We start from the raw sequence: 20,393 nt of genomic DNA on the forward strand, positions 1-20,393 counted from the left end.
TTATCACGAGATTTTATCTTATTAAACATATCAATTAGTATGAAAATTATTTAAATTTAACTTGTTCCAGTAATTATATAGTTGCTGCTCAATTAAAGTATATTGTTGTAGAATGCCTCATTGTATTGTCATAGGATGTCATTTAATAAGGAATTTTATAACTTTAATGAAATGGAGACATGTAAGTTTGTTTTGTGTACAGAGGACTTGGTAAGATAGGGTGTTTTCTGTTGTCAAGGTGATTACTGCCACGTTTCTCTGCTGTATATTCATGTGGTTTCCATGTCAACCACAGCTCGCCATTACTCAGCTCCCACACAGTCCTGTCACTATGACCTAAGAACTATGTACACTGCAAATTGTGTGTGTGTGTGTGTGTGTGTGTCTGTGTGTGTGTGTGTGTGTGTGCGCATGCGTGTGTTAGTGCGGTGTGTGTAACTCCTTTGCAATTATAGAGATGCAGAGACAGTGATAAATGGGTTTGACCTAGTTTGATTGGGACAGTATTGTATCAACTAAATCAAAGGCCTTATGGTCTCTCTTGGTCTCTCTCTCCCCCCTGTTGTCTTTATATGTAGCTTAAATTGTATATTTCCTTATGCGTGTCTCTTTTAAATACACCCTTCTCTACATTTGACATTGGCCGTCATTCTTCTAGCTATGTTAAGTTTTACCTAATTCCAGTATGTACAATTTAGCATATTTTGGAGAAAAGAAAAGGTCAACCTAGTACCTATTTTTGGCGCGTTAAATTGCATTTCATGGTCTCCCTCAGCAAATAGAGTTTACTCAGTTCTCATGGTTTATTAAAGCAAAGTTTGACATTTTTGGAAATAAGCTTAGATGAGACAATAAGACAATCCCTCTGCTTCTAGCAAAAAGACTAGAAACAGGAAAACTGAGTCTGGGTCTCTCAAGAACGAACAATATCCTCACATAAGCACTGCTAACGCACAATAAACACGTTATATCTTGTTTGTTTAATCCATATAAAATTAAGGATGTAAGAATTACAAATTTGCTGTTTTACTGGAGATTATGTGCAGGACTATGAAATTGCTCCGATAGGTTGTCAGCCAACCAGCAGAGACTCTTAAAAGGGAGATTAGTCATTTTGACACATTGCTTTTGTATGGATTAAACAAACAAGAATGTGTTAATTAATGAGCTTTCGAGGTGCTGGTAGTCAGATTTTGTTACTTTTGGACAGAGCCTGGCTAGCTGTTTCCTCTTGTTTCTAGTCTAAAAGAGAGAAGGCTGCACATGTCCCAAAATGATTTGCATCTTCATGGATGTATTAGCTGTTAGCTCATCTTAGACTTAACAGCTTTCTGTACTGGACTGGAGCATGTGAAGGCATCGCGAAGCAATTTAGCAACGTCATTCAGTTGACACTGTTTGTTTTTGAAAGGAACTCTGGGAGATAAGGTCCCAGAGGCGTGCATGCAATTACATCTTACTGCAAAGGCTGTCTCTAGAAACAACTCAGATCTCACAGACTACAACTTTAAGGCATTTGTGCAATATATCACCATAATGGTATATGTTTTGCAACTACATGACAGTTCTGAGACACAGGCAGTCCAAACAGCTATAGATAAGATAAAGCGTGTTAAGTAAGCAGGATTCTTCGCTTGTGTTTTAAACTTCTCCAAAATGTCTTCTTTTTTTACATCCGAAGCTGTGTTGAACAGCCTTGCCTTCTCTACTACTCATACTGTGCCGCACCTTTGCAAAAATGCACAGACGCATGTTCTCACACGCACTCACACACAAAACACACATTCTCTGCACCATGCAGGGCCTCAATACTGCCACCGTTGCCATGGTGACTACACTGCATGTTTGAATTAAGCATTACATTACAGCAAAAAGCGTCTCTCTCTCTCTCCCTCTGACTCTGTTCCTCTCTCGTTCTCCATCCTCCTCTATCTCCTCTGCTCCCTGCTACTGTATCAGAATGTGCAGACTGGTGAAGAAATGAAGATTTGAAGTTTGATATGGACTGTACCCAGGATGGCATATTTATACTAGATGTGCAGCTGCTGACAGCAGCAGGAAAATTAGATTCTAGTAGGGCACGAGAGCATCTGTGGGATTTAGAGATCTATCCCTCTACAGTGGTGCGCTGAAAATTTGCTGGCCGTTTTCGGAGAGAGTGAGCTGATGTAGTTGTATTGTGGGGTATTGAAAGGAAACTTGGGTTTGTTAAAGCATGTAAAGACTGCTGCTGTGTGCAACTTTAGGATATCTCTCCGACTGCACGGCATTACGTCGTTACTGCAGACTTAACATGCTTCAATACATGACCAGCGTGTTTTTAATTTGGTTGATTACATCATTTTGAAGCTTTTATTAGTTCGATCTGTTTTATCGCTTTGAGTGGGACGATATCAGCGCAGTCGCCTTGTGTGTAGTAGGATTGGGAGGCTCCCACGAGCTTTGGGTTTTATAGTCTGCAGCGCATCATTTTTCTTAGCTGTTGAATTCACTGTCATTTTTTTGTCTATCAGCCCACATGTCATTATGTCCTTCCTCAGGGAGTTTTCTCTGTGTATCTGCATGTGGTCCCGTAAGTGGAAGGATATGCTTGTGTGTTTAAGCCATTGTGTCAGCGCATTTCTGTCTGATACACACCTGCTAAATTTCAGACAGGCAGCATATAAAAAGTAAGATGGACGACTTTCTCCCTCTGCTTGTCACACTTATTTTACTCATTCTGCCTATTGTGGCAGACAAATTCTGTTGTTCTGCGTGTAATTGGAGGATTCTGAAAACAAGGGATGTTACAAACTGGACTGAGCTGCTCATTTACTGTCTCTGGGCTCGTCAACAGAGAGAAATTCTTGCAGCACAAAGACTACAAAACTGAATGTCTTGGAGACTGATAAACAAGCCATTGGACCAACAAAGAGCAAAACATGAAGAAGTCGGGCTCCAACCGTGGCCTGAACAAGGTTCTGGCTAAGTGGGAGCCGTCCAGTTTGTCTTTTGACCAGATCAGAGCAGTAAAGATGGGATGGGCTGGCCGTCTGGGGGATGCAAGGAGGGCACTCAGCCGCAAGTCCAAAGGATCTTCATCCCCCTCAACTTCATCCTCAACACCATGCCTTTTCTCCACAGCTCCCCCACCACCCAAGAGAGCTCCCAGCACCACCCTGACACTGCGCTCTAAGTCCATGACCGCTGAGCTAGAGGAACTGGGTGAGTGCCAGATAGCTGGCATGCAAACTCTTCTCTTTCTTTTCTGTCATATTTATGCTTTCCCTTTGCCATTAAGACTCGGTGTGTCTCCTAACTTTTAGAATAGTCACTTCTGTTGGCTTGTTCTTGTCATTTCCCCTCCTCTGCTGACGCTATCTTTTTCCCACCAAGCTTCTGCTCGGAGGAGAAGAGGAGGTGAGTCTGAGGCAAGAAATTGATACCTCTCTGAACGTCATAAAGATGATTTATCACTGCTGTTTCAATTACAGCAGTGTGAAGTTTGAGCTGAAGAGCAGAACACTTGAAAAATGTGGACTCTTTTGTCTTTTTTTCTCTCTTTTTCTGTCTCTTTCAATTCTTAGTACTCACTCCCTAGTGGTCATCAAGGAATCACATTGAACGAGTATTGAGATAGTACAGTGATGTTGTACAATACCATAGAGCAGTAGTGTAAAACTACATTTTGGAAATGCCTATTTAATCACAATTTGTATTGTCGACTTTGTTAGCAATCTCAGAAATGATGACACAGTGTTCCCGTTGTCTTACGTCTCAGTATTTAGTTCTGGCTAATTTACTTCTCAACAGAGAGACTAGATGAGATGTTGGCATCCCAGGAGTCTATCTTGCGTTCTCAGCCCCCGGAGGCAGATTACAGAGCAGCTACTGTCAAACAAAGGCCCACCAGCAGGAGAATAACACCAGCAGAGATCAGTGTGAGTGCACCTACACGCAGCACACTGGCAGACAGCATATGCCACTATGCTGGAATACATAAAACTCAATCTGACAAATAACATTCTCAAAAACACCTGGGCTACACAGTACTGGGCTTCGCTGCACAAACGTACGCATGCACCGCTTTATGCTACTTTGTTTAATAAATCTGTAAATGCTTTATAACTGTGTTTCATAACACAGTCAATTATATGTATGGTTGTGCTACAGTCACTGTTTGAGAGACAAGGGATGACTCTTCATGGAGGTCTTCACCCAGGCATTGAGAGAGGTCACATACCACTACCAAAGGGGATGTCCAGGACCAAGTCATTTGGTAAAACAATCACCCATCCTGTACATTTTCAAATAAGGTGAATGATAGTGTATCTTATTTGCAGTATGCTTATAGGTAATATATTGACATGTAGAGAATAGAAGTTAAGGAAGCTTTATTCTTTTTTTGTAAAATTGCATCACTACAACCACAAAGTATTTTGACAGAAGGACAACAAATACTGAAAACTGAAGAAGAAGCTGCATCCTCATCAATCAAAGTTGCTGTTGACAAGAAATACAGATGAACAAATGTTAACATGGTTACAAATATATACTAATATGGTTTTACATGTTTAGAATGTGCAAATGTACTTATTGGATATTAACAGAAACAGATTTGCAGAGCAGTTGTTCACATACAGAGCCTATTTCAAAAGTAGCAAGTAACACATACATTATTAATACTCTTTATTATTTAAAAAATCTTCTGTTCTCAAGTACAATAATTAAACAAATGTTAATTTAATTGTTAAATAAGTCAAAAAATAGGAAGCGTTACAAGTTTTATTACATTATTTAATGGCTGGGTTTGAGACACCTGATACATTATTAAATGTGTGAGTTAACAGATGTAAAGATGGATGCATTGCAGTATATTTTTCAGTAAGCAGCTGTGGAACTGCTTGGCTGGTATAAAATGCTCCTGTTTCATGAGTTTACTCCCGGTCACCAGAAGATCTGTGCTCTTCCCTCCCTCATCAGGTGCCACTGAGGAGGATCAGCTGTCAGCCCTTGCAGGGGAGCACAGATTTCCCCGCAGTTCCTCTATGACAGACAGCCTCCGAGAACACTTACAGCCCCATCCCATCCCTCCACCTCCACAAACAGCTCCTCCTCCTCCACCCACCTACTACCTAGACACTGGTCCTCCCCCAGCCTTCTGTCCCCCTCCTCCACCATCTAGGACCCACAGTCAGGGCCATGAGCCTGGCGTACGCTCCAGCTTCAAGCCCTCCTCCTTGGACCTGCCTTACGAGGCTGCTCAGCGGCAGGCCACACATTTAGAGAGACAGAAGAAAGCCCGCTCCATGATCATCCTCCAGGATTCTTCTCATCTACCTGTAGAAGCTACAGATATTCCCCGTCCTTCTGCTGCTACTCCACCTGAGCGAATCAAAAGGAAGGGACGGGTTATTGATAACCCTTATGCTAATGTTGGTCAATTTAGCATTGGACTGTACACACCCACCAAGCCACAGAGGAAGAAAAGTCCCCTGGTGAAACAACTACAGGTAGGTTACATTTTGAGAATAATTTAGTGTCAAAGACACCCTAACTTTGACATCTTTGGCTGATTTTCATTGTCTTACTGCAGGTGGAAGATGCACAAGAAAAAGCAAGTTTGGCCTTTGCTGCTGCCCATTCCAGAGAGAGCTCACCCTCAGGGCGACACCCTTATACACATGGACACACACACACCAGCCGTGCAGACTACTACCAGCAGCAGCTGATGGTTGAGCGAGAGCGTTTGCGTTCCCAGGGAGAGATGATGTTTCAGGGTAAGGGACCTTTTGCCGCTGCAATAGCTGGAGCAGTGAAGGATCGTGAGCGTCGCCTAGAAGAACGAAGGAAATCCACTGTCTTCCTTTCAGTTGGAACCATGGAGGGGGCGTCTACCACCAGCTCTGACTCCCCCTCTCTGACTCAGTCTCACTCCATCGATGAACGGATGCTCACCCGAGAGCTGGGACAGCTGCCTCCCCCTGCCTTGGCACTAAGCCCCTCACCTAGTGGGACCACCTTTATTCATCCGCTCACAGGAAAGCCCCTGGACCCCAACTCTCCACTGGCTCTTGCGCTGGCCGCAAGGGAGAGAGCACTGACCTCCCAGAGCCAGACCCCAACTAGTAGCCCAGAACCCAGGACTAAACAGGAGCGGGCTGGCCAGGGAGTAATATTCATTGACCCTCAGACCAAAGAGTCTCCACATGGGGAAGGGGGGCCCGCAACTCCCCCTTTTTCGCCTAAAAGCGCCAAGGCAGTGGGGTATGGTGTTGGATCCTCGCCAGTATCTATTTTAGTTCCCCAGTCCACCAAATCTCAGTGGGCCACATCCCCATCCCCTGTATTATTCCGGCAGGAGATGGGGGCCAAAGTGGAGGAAAGGAAGGAGGATAAAAAAAGTATGTTGATCAGTATTATGGATACATCACAGCAGAAAACAGCAGGGCTTATCATGGTCCATGCTACCAGTAACGGCCAGGCTGTTGGGGTGGGTTCAGAACTAGAACAGACACCTCCCCCAATGTCCACAGAACCTAGCAAATCTCCAAGTCCACGGGCTAAATCCCCCAGTCCCACGGTCTTACAGCCCCAGGCCCAGCTTCAGACCCAGCCTCAAACTCAGCGTCCTGCTAGTCCAGCCCAAGAGAAGAGTCTGGCTCAGGGAAGCTCCGAAGAGGATGTGGATCCTTATACAGTGACCCTGCCCCCTGCACTGTTGTCCTCCAGTGATGAGGAAACTAGAGAGGAGCTACGTAAGATTGGAGTTGTTCCACCACCAGATGAGTTTGCTAATGGGCTGCTGGCACAGGCACAGGGGACTCCAACATCCCCAACTAAACCTGTCTCCTCTCCCACCACTCCTACAACAACAACAACACCCCAAACTCCCTCAACCCCAACAACCCCAGTGGTGACCCCCGCTCAGCCTCAGCTTCCCCAGCCGGCACCTCCACCCAGTGCAGCAGCTGCCTCAGGGAAGCCCTCTGACCCTCTGGAGCCCCCACCGGTGGGCGAGTCTGGTTCTGCGGCTGACTCAGGTGTGGAGGAGGCTGACACACGTAGCTCCAGTGACAGAGAGCGAGACCACCACCTCGAGACCACCAGCACCATCTCCACGGTTTCCAGCATGTCTACATTGTCCTCAGAAAGCGGCGAGCCTGCCGACACACACACCACGCACACCTCCTATGCCGACGGGCAGACTTTTGTGCTCGACAAGCCGCCAGTGCCTCCTAAGCCCCGACTTAAGTCCCAGATTGGAGGCAGTAAAGGCCCCGTCACCTTCAGGGACCCTTTGCTGAAGCAGAGCTCTGACAGCGAGCTGCTATCACAACAACAAGCTGCTGCACTGGCTGCAGCTGCAGCTGGAGGAGTTGGGCTGCCCTCTGGTGGTTCAGCATCAGTGACTGGACTAGCCCCCACCAAGCCGCGCTACCTCTTCCAGCGGAGGTCCAAGCTGTGGGGGGACCCAGTGGAGCCTCGTGGGCAAGGCGTGGGGCTAGGTATTGGGAGTTTGGGCAATCTTGGTGGGCTGGGACTGGGGCTGGGTGTAGATGAGGGAGCAAAACCATCTGTTATGGGTGAGCTCAGTTCAAGACTACAGCAGCTAAATAAAGACACTAGGTCACTGGGAGAGGAACCACTGGGAGCATCACTTGACCCGGGGAGAAAGTCACCTGTGGCAGGTGCCAGGTAAGAGGAAAGCTAGTGAACTGTACTGTAAAACTATATTTAACACTGAATGCCAAAAAAATAGATGATGAAGTGTTATTTATATATTTTACTCAGATCAATCAACCAATTTTATTTGTCACATTAAATCGTACGGGGTACGAGTCTAGTAAAATGTAATTGCATAAACTAAACTTAAATTTATGCATGATTCATCTTAAAACAGAAAATGGTGGGTAGGGGGCAGTCTTAGTCAGTCTCCTTATTTAGTACCCCAGTGGCCTGAGCGTAGAAGCTCCTCCTGAGCCTCTAATTTCTGGCCTGGTGTATCGGTACCTTCTGCCCAACCTCAACGGAAAGAAAAGGATGTCTCTGTGATTTGGAAACTCGGTAATGTGGACACCAAGGTACTTGAAGATTTCCGTGCTTTCTCTGAGGACCTGTTGATTTTAAAGGGGCATAGTTCCTTCCCTGCTTCTTCCAAAAGCCCACTATTTTCTCTTTATGTATGAGTAGGTTGTTGTCCTGACACCAGCGGGTCAGGTCTTCTACTTCTTCTCATTGTTGTTTGTGATTAGGCCCACCACAGCTGTGTCATCAACATAGTTGATAATGGTTTTGGAGTAAATAGTGGCTTTATAGTTGGGGTCTGCCTGTCAGGAAATCAAGGATCCACATGCACAGGGAGACAATTAATCCTAGATTCTTGAGTTTTGTAACAATCCTGGAGGGACCTATGGTGTTATATGCTGAACTGTAGTCAATGATCAGCAATATCACAAGACTTCCTTTCTTTTCCAGGCGAGATAGGGTGGTGTGGAGGATGTGTGCTTTGGCATCTTGTGCTGATTGGTTGGGACAGTAGGCAAACTATAAAAAGTCCATTGTGCTGGGTAGTACAGGAGCAGATGTAACCCTTGACCAGTTGTTCTTAGCATTTCATCACTGCAGAGGTGAGTGCCACTGGGCAATAGTCATTCAGGAAGGGGGTCTTGTTTTCTTAGGCATAGGAATGATGGTGGACTTCTTAAAGCACATGTGTATGACAGAATGAGCAAGTGACAGGTTGTAGATCATTGTGAATATCTGCGCTAGTTGGTCAGTACACTGTTTGAGGAGCCGCCCCCTGATACTGCCAGGTCTTGCTGCTTTCTTGGTGTTCACATGCTTGAAAACCTTCCTGACTTCATTCACAGAAAGGGAGAAGGGTGTGAGAGGTGCACCCACCCAACTATTAACCTCAGCTTTAGCTGTTTTGTTTTTTTTGCTGGCTGCCGATGGCCTCAAAGTCAGCATAAAATGTGTCAAGCCCACTTGCTATAGATGCATCAGCACTTGACAAGGAGGAGGGGGAGGACTTGTAATCTGCCATAATTCTTAGAATCTTCTTCTTAGTACATATTGTGTGCTGCTGCTTTATAATTGTTAATGTTTCCAGATTGCATTCCTAATTTGAATGCGTCATTGCGTGTGTTTATTGCACCCGGGATGGTTCTGGTAATCCATGGTTTAATGTTGTGGAATGATTTAACTGTAGTTTTGGGGAAATATGCCTCTGTTGTCATACAAATTAAATCTACCACAGACTCAACATGAGTGACGTCGACATTGATGTCGTGAAACATGCCCCATACTACGTTGTGTAGTGCAGACTACAGGGTGGCCTTTGATTAGCCTTACCAATTCCTGACCTCATACATCACTGGGGGCATAATAGATAGAGTTAGTAATCTAAAGCAGTTTCAGTGCCCAGCATCAGAAAGTGTTAAATGAATTAAAATTGCATACACTGGGTTTAATTATTTTCTGATGAAGTACAGGTTTAGCATGCTTTAGCCTCCTCCCAAGGAATGGCAAGCTTTCTTTTCTCTCGGTTACCCACATTTTATATTACTCTTTATTTAGATCAATTATTATGTTTACTGTCTGTAATCTGTTAATCTTGTTTTTACAAAAAAGAAAAGGCAAAAAGAAAAAAAGAAGAGATTAAGAGATTATTGCCAGTAAACACATTCTGTCCACTGGAAGAGCAATTTAAAATTTAATGGTTTTCATTTATTATTCAAAAGCAAACATAATTTATGGAAAATCAGTTTGAGTCTATTTTAGTCTGACATCTGATAGCATTTCTCTGGAAAGAGGGCAACCTGGAGGCTGAGTCAAGATGTTGGCATGATTTGGTTTTACTCACATTTATAAACATACAAAAACATGCAATTGAATCCATATTTAGGCCAGACCACTATGATGGTAAGCAGTAATGAGGTCAGAGGTCACCAGCAATGTTGGCATTAGCTGACATGTTAGTGTAACAACATTGTTCATATGTGCTGTACCTTTCTATTGGTCATACAGTATGTTGCAACTTCAGTAAATAAAAAGCCAACATGAAGGATTGAAAAGAGTCAAAGACAAACTTGCTTCTCACACAGTGACACTGGGGTCGTCTAAAGTATTTGAAGCACAGTGCTGTTTTATCTGTTATCTGTGGGTTTCTTATTTCCACACCATACCTGAAAGTACAATGAAGTCCTTTATATTTCTGCAGATGTGAGGACACCGAAGAGAGTAAACCTCAAGTTTATAGCCCCTAGGGTAATCTTAAACTGTTTTCTGTGTTCTGTTCTAACTACTGTATCACATGTTACCTTGTTTGCATCACCTGGTTTATTCACTTAGAGAATATATAGGAATCAAATTTATTAAAAAAAAGAATATACATTTTTTTGGCTATGCTACTGTGTTTTTAAGACAAATCTTTGGTTTAAGAAATATTCAGTATTACTACACTTGATGGTCTTTGGCCTTAATTGCTTCTTGTTTCCATAGTTGACCTCATGTTAAGTGATTTGGCTTGTTAAGCACATACAGTATTGTGTGTGTGTGTGTGTGTGTGTGTGTGTGTGTGTGTGTGTGTGTGTGTGTGTGTGTGTGTGTGTGTGTGGTACAGTAGTAGATTATATGTTGGTGCAAACAAGGTAACAGGGTTTGGAGGCACTCACTTTCTGAAAGGCTCTCCTCATCTCACACACGCCCTGTTGGGTTCTAACCTTTGACCCTGCTTGTAGCTACCCTTCCAGCTTTTCCTGTAGCTTTTCCAGCTTTTCCCAGAGTCCTTGTTCAAATAATACACTATACATCTTTATATCCACATCTCTTTGCAGCCATCACTGATATAAATGTAATAAGACCAGAAACTGTAGTTTCCTTATTATCATATCCCATACTTACTTATCATCTTACCATCCTACAGTAATATCAGTGATAACGTCAAAGATTTAAGGATGTATTTTCAGAAGTATTTGAAACATGAGTGAACTATAATGGTGTGTCACATTAAAATCATCCCCTCACAATCCTGGCATTAACAGCCATTTTAATGACGTGACCAGTACCAACCAAAGACCTGACCATATCAAATATCTTCTCTTTTTCTTTTGACACAATGTTTTTTATTGAGCCAAAAACTATTGTACGGACGTACAATAGTCAAATCAGTGCTCATTTTTGTAGAAAGTGAAAATAAGATTACAAATATTAATCTGTAGAACATTGGTACACAAGTAAAAGGCTTCTCTTTTGATCGACTCAGATTTGGCCAATGTTGTCTTTTTATGGTTTGGCAGGTTGTAAGAACAAATGCTTGTCCATTGTTGTTTTACTCTGCCATGGAATTGACACTAATTGATGATTTTAGGGGATCTTCAGTAAAGTCCTTCAATCACAGTAATTTATGAATTAGAATGTAGCTTTAGCAAAGAGCTCAGGAGTTTGTAGGCACAGCAGATTTAAATAAGCTTGCTCCTCTTCTTTCTTCTACCTGTCCTCATTTCTGTTCAAATAAATAAGGTGGGTGGACAATTTTGCTTTCATGTTCCCTATACTTCAATGCTTATTAGGAGGAGCTGAAAGATGAAAAGCCAATCTAAGATTTAAAAGCTGTTAGGATAGACTCTTTTTTAGTCCTCTCTTTGTATTTACATTGGTAGAAGGTGCTGACCAACTCTCCACAAGTTTTTCAACAATTGATCAGTATGGCCAGCTAATGGCTGTTTTATGATGACTAGTGTAGTTTGGTGTCAACAGACGTCTGCTGCTGCTACGCCTTGTTGTTGCTTCTGGACATCTCCGATGCAGAAACGACCTCCAGCACCTCCATAAATGTAGCAATGTCGTGTATTTAGACCAGGGGTGGGCAATTCATTTTCCCAAGTGGACACATGAGAAACAGAAACTATTACCCTTATTTGTAGTCTAACTACAGTGAAAGTTACCAGTCCTCCAGGATTTTGCTTTTTTTTAGATTGTCGCGGCCCAAAATGCATCATGTTGTGCAAATTTTATTGCAAAAAATTGCAATAAAAGTTGCAATGTTTTTGTATGTTGCCTGCCACAAAATTCCTTGCAAAAGTCGGGATTTATAAAGAATTTCTTTGCTTAAAAATGTGCCCAGTTTTCTGCATCCTTTTGACCATGCATGTGATGGTGCGTAACACTCCCAAGGCTTTGTAGACTGCGTTTTATTGACCTCCGATGGTTAACTTACTTTGCAGAGCGTACAGCCTCCATCCAGAACACCTTAACCCCTCTGTGGTGTTCATAGTTTTGTTACACAGTTGTGTAACGTTCCCTGCGGGTCTGGTGGACCCACCACATTATTAGGCTTTAAATCAATGCAGTTGTAACAATTTATGTAAAAATACTTATATCTTCATATAACTATATAATAGATATTAGGCTTTTAAATCAATACAGTCGTAACAATTTATGTAGAAATACTTATATTTTTACATAACTATATAATAGATGTTTACTTTAGCTCAATTACCAATGATATCATTTGTGGTTCTTTTTTTTGCCATTTACCCCTATAAGATCACATTTATGATCAGATGATCATTTTGGTTTTTTGTGAGAAAACAAAAAAATTCAATAATAAAAAAAGGTTAAAAAAATAGAAACAAGATTTTTGATCAGTATATTCTGAGTTCTAAGTATTTCTTAGAACTTAATCAGAACAGATATAAGGGCTTGAAATGTAACAATTTTGTAGCTTTGTGTCGGAATAATAGCAAAATACCAGGTGCATAAAGACAACATAATTTTTTTTTAGCAAGCATTGAATAAAGGTCCCACAGACCAGACTACCGCACAAGGGTTGATTATTTACCCTGATGAAGCCACTATGACTCCAATCCGCTACCGGTTTATTGGACTTAATTATCGGGACAAAAAACAAAAATAGCCCTACAGTTTCCAATGGCCTGTGTATTGCAACCAATCAACAGAGTTGGCATGGCTCGAACATTTATCAAGAGCACCTCGATCTCACAATCACTGAATCCTGTTTTTTTCCCCATCATTACCAAGGCTGGAATATTCATTGATTGAATGATATAGACCTTATTAAGACAAATATGGGACGGCCTTGGGAGGAGCGTTTAGCTCGTGCACGACCACATAAGGTAGCGCAAGTCCGAATTTATAACGAGAAGATTATGTACAGGTGTGCGCCACATGGTGTTCAGAATGTTGTTTTTGCGTAATGAATTCAGACTTTTTGGCACACAAAATCTTTCAGAATAGAATCTACGCAGAATTTTATAAATGAGGCCCCAGGACTGATTAAGACCATCGGTTTCAAAAAAGAAAAATTAAAACAATTGTGTAAGCATAAACTATTCGGCATTTTAAATGGATCATAAGCATATTTTGCAGTCCCATTTCTTTACAAGTAGGATAGGCTGTTACCAAGATAGTTTGGTTGAAAAGCTCATTCATTCCTATTGCATTGCCTGGGTGACCACAAATGGAATATGAAGTCACCATGCGATAGGGAGCCAAATTCAGCCATCAATCATTAGTCTGTACCTAAACAACATCATGATCCCTGGATTGAACAGGTGGCCATGATAACAAATACAACATATCATATAACACTCACTCATGATTGGGCTCATCCTCTCCTGAGATTATGCAATCAAATTCATCCTCACTATTTCCATCCTCTTCCAACAGTTGATTGCCCTCGGCTGTGACAAAGATGATCAAGATGATGCACACCATTATTTTTTTTTCTTTCTCTCTCTCTCTCTCTCTCTCTCTCTCTCTCTCTCTCCGTCTCTGTCTCTCTCTGCCTCTGAAATTGTCTCTCCTCACCTCCTGGAGCATTTCACATGTAGCTTAGGCCCCCCTAACTACAGTGATACTCCATCACTTATCCCATCCACTGTGTGCCCCATTTGAACCACTTCAAAAACCACACATGCTGCTGTATTTTGTGTCTCTTGTATCCACCTCGTTCACATGCTGTGTATCATAGCTTTGGGTGGTTTAGAAACCTGTGGTTTTCATTTAATTTTAGTTTTGCTCTTTGGTTTCCTGTTCTTCACTGTTCATGTAATTTGCATAACTTTGTTTTGTTTTTCAGTGATTGTGTTGAGGATGGCCATGGTCCCTGACTGTCTTGCTTATTGGACACTGTAGGTTTCTTAAACTAAACAGAACAAAATATGTTTACACAATTTATACTTGCAATTTGTATCTCTTGATTAGAAAACACATACACACAACCCACATTAAAATGTAAATAACCACTTGAACTAAAACATTTGTGTGTTTGCCAACAAGAACAGTAGTTTTTTAATACATCATTTCAGAATAAATACAAAAGCAATCACGAAAGTCAAGGGACATGTGCCCGCCTTTTATTTATTTGTTTGTTTTTCTTTTGTTTGTGCAGTGTTTGACATGTGACCAGTGTGCTCATTTCTCTCTCATGTAGCCCACTGGTCAGACCTTCCGGGGCTGAAGCCACCTCTGCTGTCTTTGTCATGCTTATGCATTAATAACACACACATACACATAAACACATGTACTCACAGCAACACATACAGCCACTTGCACACACCTGTACACAGAAAGGCGGGTCAAAGACAGCAGAGGTGGCTGAAGCGGATTATGAGTCTGGTTGGCAGGCTGCGTATCATGGAGTGACGCTAACATTCTCTCCCATTGCTCTCTCTCTGCTCACCTTGCATGCTCCGCCCTGCTGTTCTGATCTGATTGGTCTAGAACTGACTGTGCGCCCAGGAGGGCAGGACGACTGTGTAAGTGCGCATGGAGCTCATCTCATATCCGTCGGCTCCCTGTAGTCTGATCAATTTTTATCTTAATTTTTCCAGCTTGGTGCTGCCTTGTTCCATTACACTCTTTAGTCCACATCAAAGTTTGTAAGACATGCAGTGGAGGAGAAACATGTGCCACACTTGTACATTAGACACTCACTAACATGCATGATTAACACAGACACCATTGCACCAACTCTTACCACATTTAGGCCTCCTCTTTTTTGGTTCTCCCTGCTTGCACCAAGCTAGACGAAACGTTCATGTTAGACAATACATCCCTCTTCTCTTTTCTTACCATCTGTTCCTCCATTAGATCAGTAGTGTACTAATCAACCACCTTCAGACCTATATTCACAAAAAGATGCTATTATTGTCAAAAGAGAAAAAAGGTTGGGTGTAAAAAGGTAGATAAACCAGCATGTAATGTTTTTTTGGAATATACTGAGGTGCCTGTTGGTCAGATTCTTACTGCTTAGAAATTATTGCCAGATTGTGTTAGTAAAATTCTACTACTTTGTGCTGCAGATGGTAAGATTGGGTTGGCTGGTCACTGAGATTTCTGAGTAAATAAGTACTAGTTTGATGAAAAGAAGCTAAGCTTTGGAAGAAGATGTTGCTTTGTGTACCTTCATTTGGCCTTTAACAGACATAATAAATGTTTTCTTTATACACTATAATTCTTTTAAGTGCGTGTGTGTGTGTGCGTTCATATGCGTGTTTGTACTGTAAAATATGAACTCAGTACTTTCAGGTTATGCAATCTGTAGTTGTAATGTAAAACACCAAATCTTTTTGATACTGTAATCTAATTGTAAGCCTTTTGCTGTTTGTGGGTCACAGTAATCACTACAGGGAAGAATATCATGTTCCTCAACAGGATGTGACTTTTAATTAAAGTCATGAGAGTAGAAGACTTTCAGTGATGGACTGAGTGTAGAATGGGTGTCAGTGAAAACAGTGCTGTCTTATCTTGCATAGTTTATGTATAACTTAAAATAAGGATGCAAGTCTTATGTGACATATTTATGATTAAGCAGTAAAAAGAGTTGTATCCTAAACTGTAAATAATCTCAGAAACTCATAACCAATGAGTGTAGTTTGCTGCTTTATTATTGGTGTGATATGAGACTAGCTTTGTCTGTCATTAACCTCAATCCTACACTAACTTAACTTCAGAAGAACATATAGTGGTTAATAATACACATAACCCAAAGCTTGGTCTCCTTTCTTCTTCTTTATTTTCACTTTTTTCACCTTCACCCCCTCTGTTAATTTTCCTGAAACCCTCTCTGTGTCTGTCTCCATCAGACTTTTCAGCAGCCTAGGGGAGCTCCACACCATTTCTCAGAGGAGTTATGGCACCACATACACCATTCGCCCTGGCAGCCGTTACCCCATCACCCGACGCACCCTAAGCCCAGGTTCAGGCTCACCTGATCGGGGCGACCCTCTTGGAAGATTTTCCACCTTTGGCCTACCGACTTCACCGACCACACCGCCACAAACCATCCTCAAATCCTCAAGTCTCAGCCTACCCCAGGAGCCTAAAGAGGTTCGCTTTGTAATGAGGAGCTCCAGCGCCCGTTCCCGCTCTCGCTCCCCATCTCCATCACCTTCCCATTCCCCTGGCCTGGGGTCACCACTTTTAGCCCTCCGACCCTTCCACCAGAAACCCCTCCACCTCTGGAATAAGTACGACGTTGGCGACTGGCTGGAGAGCATCAATCTGGGGGAGCACAGAGCAGGGTTTCAGGAACATGAGATCGAAGGCTCTCACCTCCCAGCTCTAACCAAGGAGGACTTTGCAGAGCTAGGAGTGACACGAGTCGGACACCGCATGAACATTGAACGAGCACTAAAAATGCTGCTAGAGAGCTGACCCCTGCCCTAAAACACAGCAACAGAAGGAGAGAAAGACATAGATAGAGCGGGCAATAGATAAAGTTGATAAAATAGTAAACATAGGGGCCACTCCTCTTTTACTCGGGCTGCTTTTATGTTCTGCATCACAAATGTTTTGTGTACTTTAGCAACACGTAATGTTCCCTTTCTGCATTAATACCCTGCACTGCACTGAAGAGGTGGAGTCAATTCATTTGCCCCTGTCCTCGGCCCTTAATGTCGGCCCCCCTCCTTGCCTGCAGCCAATTAGATCAGACCTCAAAATGGGCTCTGGTCTTTCTTTGCCAAGGAGAATAGCATGAGCTCCAATTACAACGTTTGATTTGTGAAAAGCTTCAGTTGTTCCCTTACTAACACCCACACTTTCTCTCTCACTATTCCCTCCTCTCCTCTCTACCTCTATCCCTCCATCTTTTAGGCCTCTGAAAGCCTTTTGCAGTTTGAGTAAAGGAGGAGGAGGAAGAAAGCTCAGTTGCCTTTCAAAATATTTATACAGAGATCAACAATGATGAACACAGGACTATGGACAAATGTGTGTCCCCTCTATACGTGCTGTTGTTTTTAAACCGAAGACTTTTGAGCCCAGAAGTGGCGCTCCACCAAGAAAACCACGGGAGAAAACCAATACGCCTTGGTACCCAGACTGTGCTATCTATTATATTTGGAGAATGTTTAACCAACACTCGTGGCTTTTTTCATAATCAATTTTTTTGGTTTTCCAAAGGGAATATTATATATAGGTATTATAAAATATGATATATATGTATCAAAATATAGCTTTCAGAAGAAAAGACAATATTGCAAAGAGGAAATGTAATAAATTAATCTGCGCCTGTTTTTGGTTTTTAGTATAGAAGGCAGAGAAAAATCTTTAAATTAATTTCACCAATAGTCTACTCATTTCTACCAATTATATACATATACATATATATATATATATATAAATATATATTTGAAATAAAAATCAAAAAGTACATAGATATGGAAATGAACTTTTTGTCATAGGTATACAACTTTCCTTATGGTCACCCTTTCTTGAACCGTAGCATGACGAGTTGCATCATGTCTTAGACAGAGAGTTTGATGTTTGTTTTTATTTTCTTACGGTCTTCCTTCATACTAAAGGGCATCCCGTAATGTGAGGCTGAGACCTCAGCTGACACCCATCCCTACTGCCTCAGCTACAGATCTGACTGACGTGGTTCTGACCCTGTTTTGTCCACAACAACATACAGTTACAGTAGGACCACCTATTGAGACAGCTAATTGGTAAAAGGGGTTCTTCATCTTTTGCCTATTTATCACTCAGGGATGGATGTTTGGGGCACTATCATGGAGAGGTTGTTGGCTGTTGTTTTATGACTATCTATTTAAAAATTATTATTACTATTAAAAATGTTATGCTAGTAAAATCTCCATCCCTGTGACCCCTGATGAAGCTTGTCAGCCCAGCACAAGGTCTGGTATAGTGGAAGAAGGAAACACAGGGATGTTTCTCATCACCAGTAGAAAGGAAAGGATCATGAAAGATAGCAGAAATGTTTTTCAGATTTGACTTTGACTGCAGAAGGAAATAAAGTAAGTGAACTGGCCAAATCAAGTTTAACTTTTGAAATGAAGCAAATGTTTGTTTTTCTTACTTTTCCTGGAGTAAAGCCAACAAAAACATGTCAAACATGGTTTTAAATTAGCAAGACAAACAGTCTGTGCCCTTCTGAAATGCCACTGTGTCTGTGATCCATCAGGCTGTGGGGATGGGAACGCCTGTAAGGTCTTAAAGAAAATTCAGTTTTTTACAACCTGGCAGTGTCATGCATCTTTGCTGCTTCCCTCTATCTCTACGACTTACTTAGTGAGTTAAATATTATCATAAAGGGTGGCAGTCGGAACTCTACAAATTAGACCCAGGTTGTAAAAAACAACAAATGACTTTTCTTTTAACAATGCAAAATCTGCAATTGTACTCATGAGTAGCTTCTGCTGGCAGTGAGAAACAGTGAGTTTTATTTACGGAATAAAAAGCGTTTTATCCATAGCTTTTCTCTAACAGACGGCCAGGTAATCTTTATTACTGCTAAAAAAACGCCGTACATCAGCAGCATCCAGTGAATTTGCCACGACAGTTTCACTTAGCGAGAAGATGTGTGCATCCTTTTTCTTTTCTGTCTTTTTTATTATATGCTAGCAGTTTGTAAAACCGAGTGGTGAATATAACGTTGTATCTGGGTTGTAGGACTAGCACTCACTGCCTCACTGTGACCTCACTGATTATTTTACTTCTGACTCCAGTGTTAGTGTCCAGTACGTCCTCAGACTTAAATGGACTTCTTGTGTTAATTGTTTGTTTTTTGTTTTTTCTTCTTCTTCTTTTCTTTGTCAATTTGTTACCCTTGGAAACTGTGGGGTAGATTTTGTAGCGTGTGGAACATGAAACTTAAATCTTTCACTCATTAGAATTTTAGAGTGACAGAAAAAAGACAGAAAAAAACGTAATATCCTGTCCATTCTAAACGTACTTACACTTGTAAAAATGATCAAACTCCAAAAAAAGTTCTTTTTTTTTTTAAATCACAAGCAATGTATATATGATAGATTTCATATAATTTTTTGAAAAACAAAAAGTATATAGAGATATATATGAATGTTTGGCATATATGCATAGTTAACCACCTGTGGAAAAGGTGAGCAGATTTTATTCTTTCTATGTGCTCTTGAACTTTTGAACTCTGAACTATGAACTAGGATTTGCACAAAACAAGGTGACAAGGTGCTAATATAAAAGCCACCCATCGTCCAAGCGCATGTGTGCATCTGGATTCCCCGATTCCCTGTGTGGTCGTTCCTCGTTATCATGTGTGTGTTTGTGTGTGTGTGTGCGTGCATGCATGTGTGAGCAAATGCTTGTTTGTTTCCATTTTTGGGTGGGTGTTTGTTTGAGAGACAAAACAAGACATTTGACAGTGAGGGAGTGCATGGTTGTTAGGGTTAACCTCTTTGTAGTAGTCCACTATAGCCTTACTGTATTACTATCAGAGATTCTCGGCAGTGGCTGTGTCACACACACACACAATGTATACACAGACAAACAGAAAAATGCACACATACATTCATCTTCAATAGACTGAACATCATTGTTCTGCATTCTTGTTTTGTACTGAGTGACATCTTCAAAAAGTGGACTGCTCTGCTCCAAGGGAGAGACAGATTACCACAGGGTATTAAACAAAACCCTTGACACATTTTATATTGCAAGACAACTATAGCTCACCTTGTAACTGTGTAGGTACGGTTTATGCACTGTCACTGTTTTGTACACCGATTCCCAGATTGCATTTGCGCTCCTTACCCTCCACTCTGTCTGGCAGCACTCCTTTTTCCTTTTTCAGACCTTCAGTTTCTGAGTTTTGGATATGCTATATGAGGTGATCCAGTGAGGAACAAACAACACAAAGGAAAAATGTGCCAAAAAATAACTTAACTTTCAACTGTATATTTGTCTTTGCTTTAGGACTATCTTAGTTACAGCATTCTTGAGCTGTTAGACTCAATAATATGGTGCCATCTCCTGGAAATCTTGAGAACTACAGACATTTGTTAGATCCGCCTGTATTTCCTACAGGTGGGAATACAGTCACTGTTATTATTTTGTAAAGAAGCAGGCTATTGTTTATATTAATACACACATATAAATATATATAAATATAT

The 20,393-nt window shown here is 41.6% G+C and overlaps 2 protein-coding genes across 5 annotated transcripts in view; one reads left to right on the top strand and one right to left on the bottom strand.

Annotated features, from left to right (window-relative positions):
* Nucleotides 1-18,220, top strand: part of shank3a (SH3 and multiple ankyrin repeat domains 3a) — a 167,323-nt gene extending 149,103 nt beyond the window's left edge. For 2 of the 4 annotated variants that reach the window (XM_034879870.1, XM_034879874.1), the window contains 8 exons: nucleotides 3,124-3,204; nucleotides 3,376-3,399; nucleotides 3,793-3,920; nucleotides 4,153-4,258; nucleotides 4,963-5,492; nucleotides 5,576-6,487; nucleotides 6,563-7,677; nucleotides 16,095-18,220. In XM_034879870.1, the coding sequence (XP_034735761.1) occupies nucleotides 3,124-3,204; nucleotides 3,376-3,399; nucleotides 3,793-3,920; nucleotides 4,153-4,258; nucleotides 4,963-5,492; nucleotides 5,576-6,487; nucleotides 6,563-7,677; nucleotides 16,095-16,665 (3,467 nt within the window). In that variant the 3' untranslated portion in view covers nucleotides 16,666-18,220. Of the gene's footprint in view, nucleotides 1-3,123; nucleotides 3,205-3,375; nucleotides 3,400-3,792; nucleotides 3,921-4,152; nucleotides 4,259-4,962; nucleotides 5,493-5,575; nucleotides 7,678-16,094 lie in introns of all 4 variants that reach the window. The other 2 variants (XM_034879872.1, XM_034879873.1) reach the window with 2 other exon arrangements.
* The window catches only part of LOC117949594 (ADP-ribosylation factor 5), a 31,157-nt gene continuing 24,516 nt past the window's right edge, over nucleotides 13,753-20,393 (bottom strand). Inside the window, exon 7 of the mRNA XM_034879978.1 lies at nucleotides 13,753-13,783. The gene's annotated coding sequence lies outside the window, so the exon portion shown is untranslated. The remainder of the gene's footprint in view (nucleotides 13,784-20,393) is intronic.

Source organism: Etheostoma cragini, chromosome 8, assembly GCF_013103735.1.
Source record: "Etheostoma cragini isolate CJK2018 chromosome 8, CSU_Ecrag_1.0, whole genome shotgun sequence".
NCBI classification, from domain to species: domain Eukaryota; kingdom Metazoa; phylum Chordata; class Actinopteri; order Perciformes; family Percidae; genus Etheostoma; species Etheostoma cragini.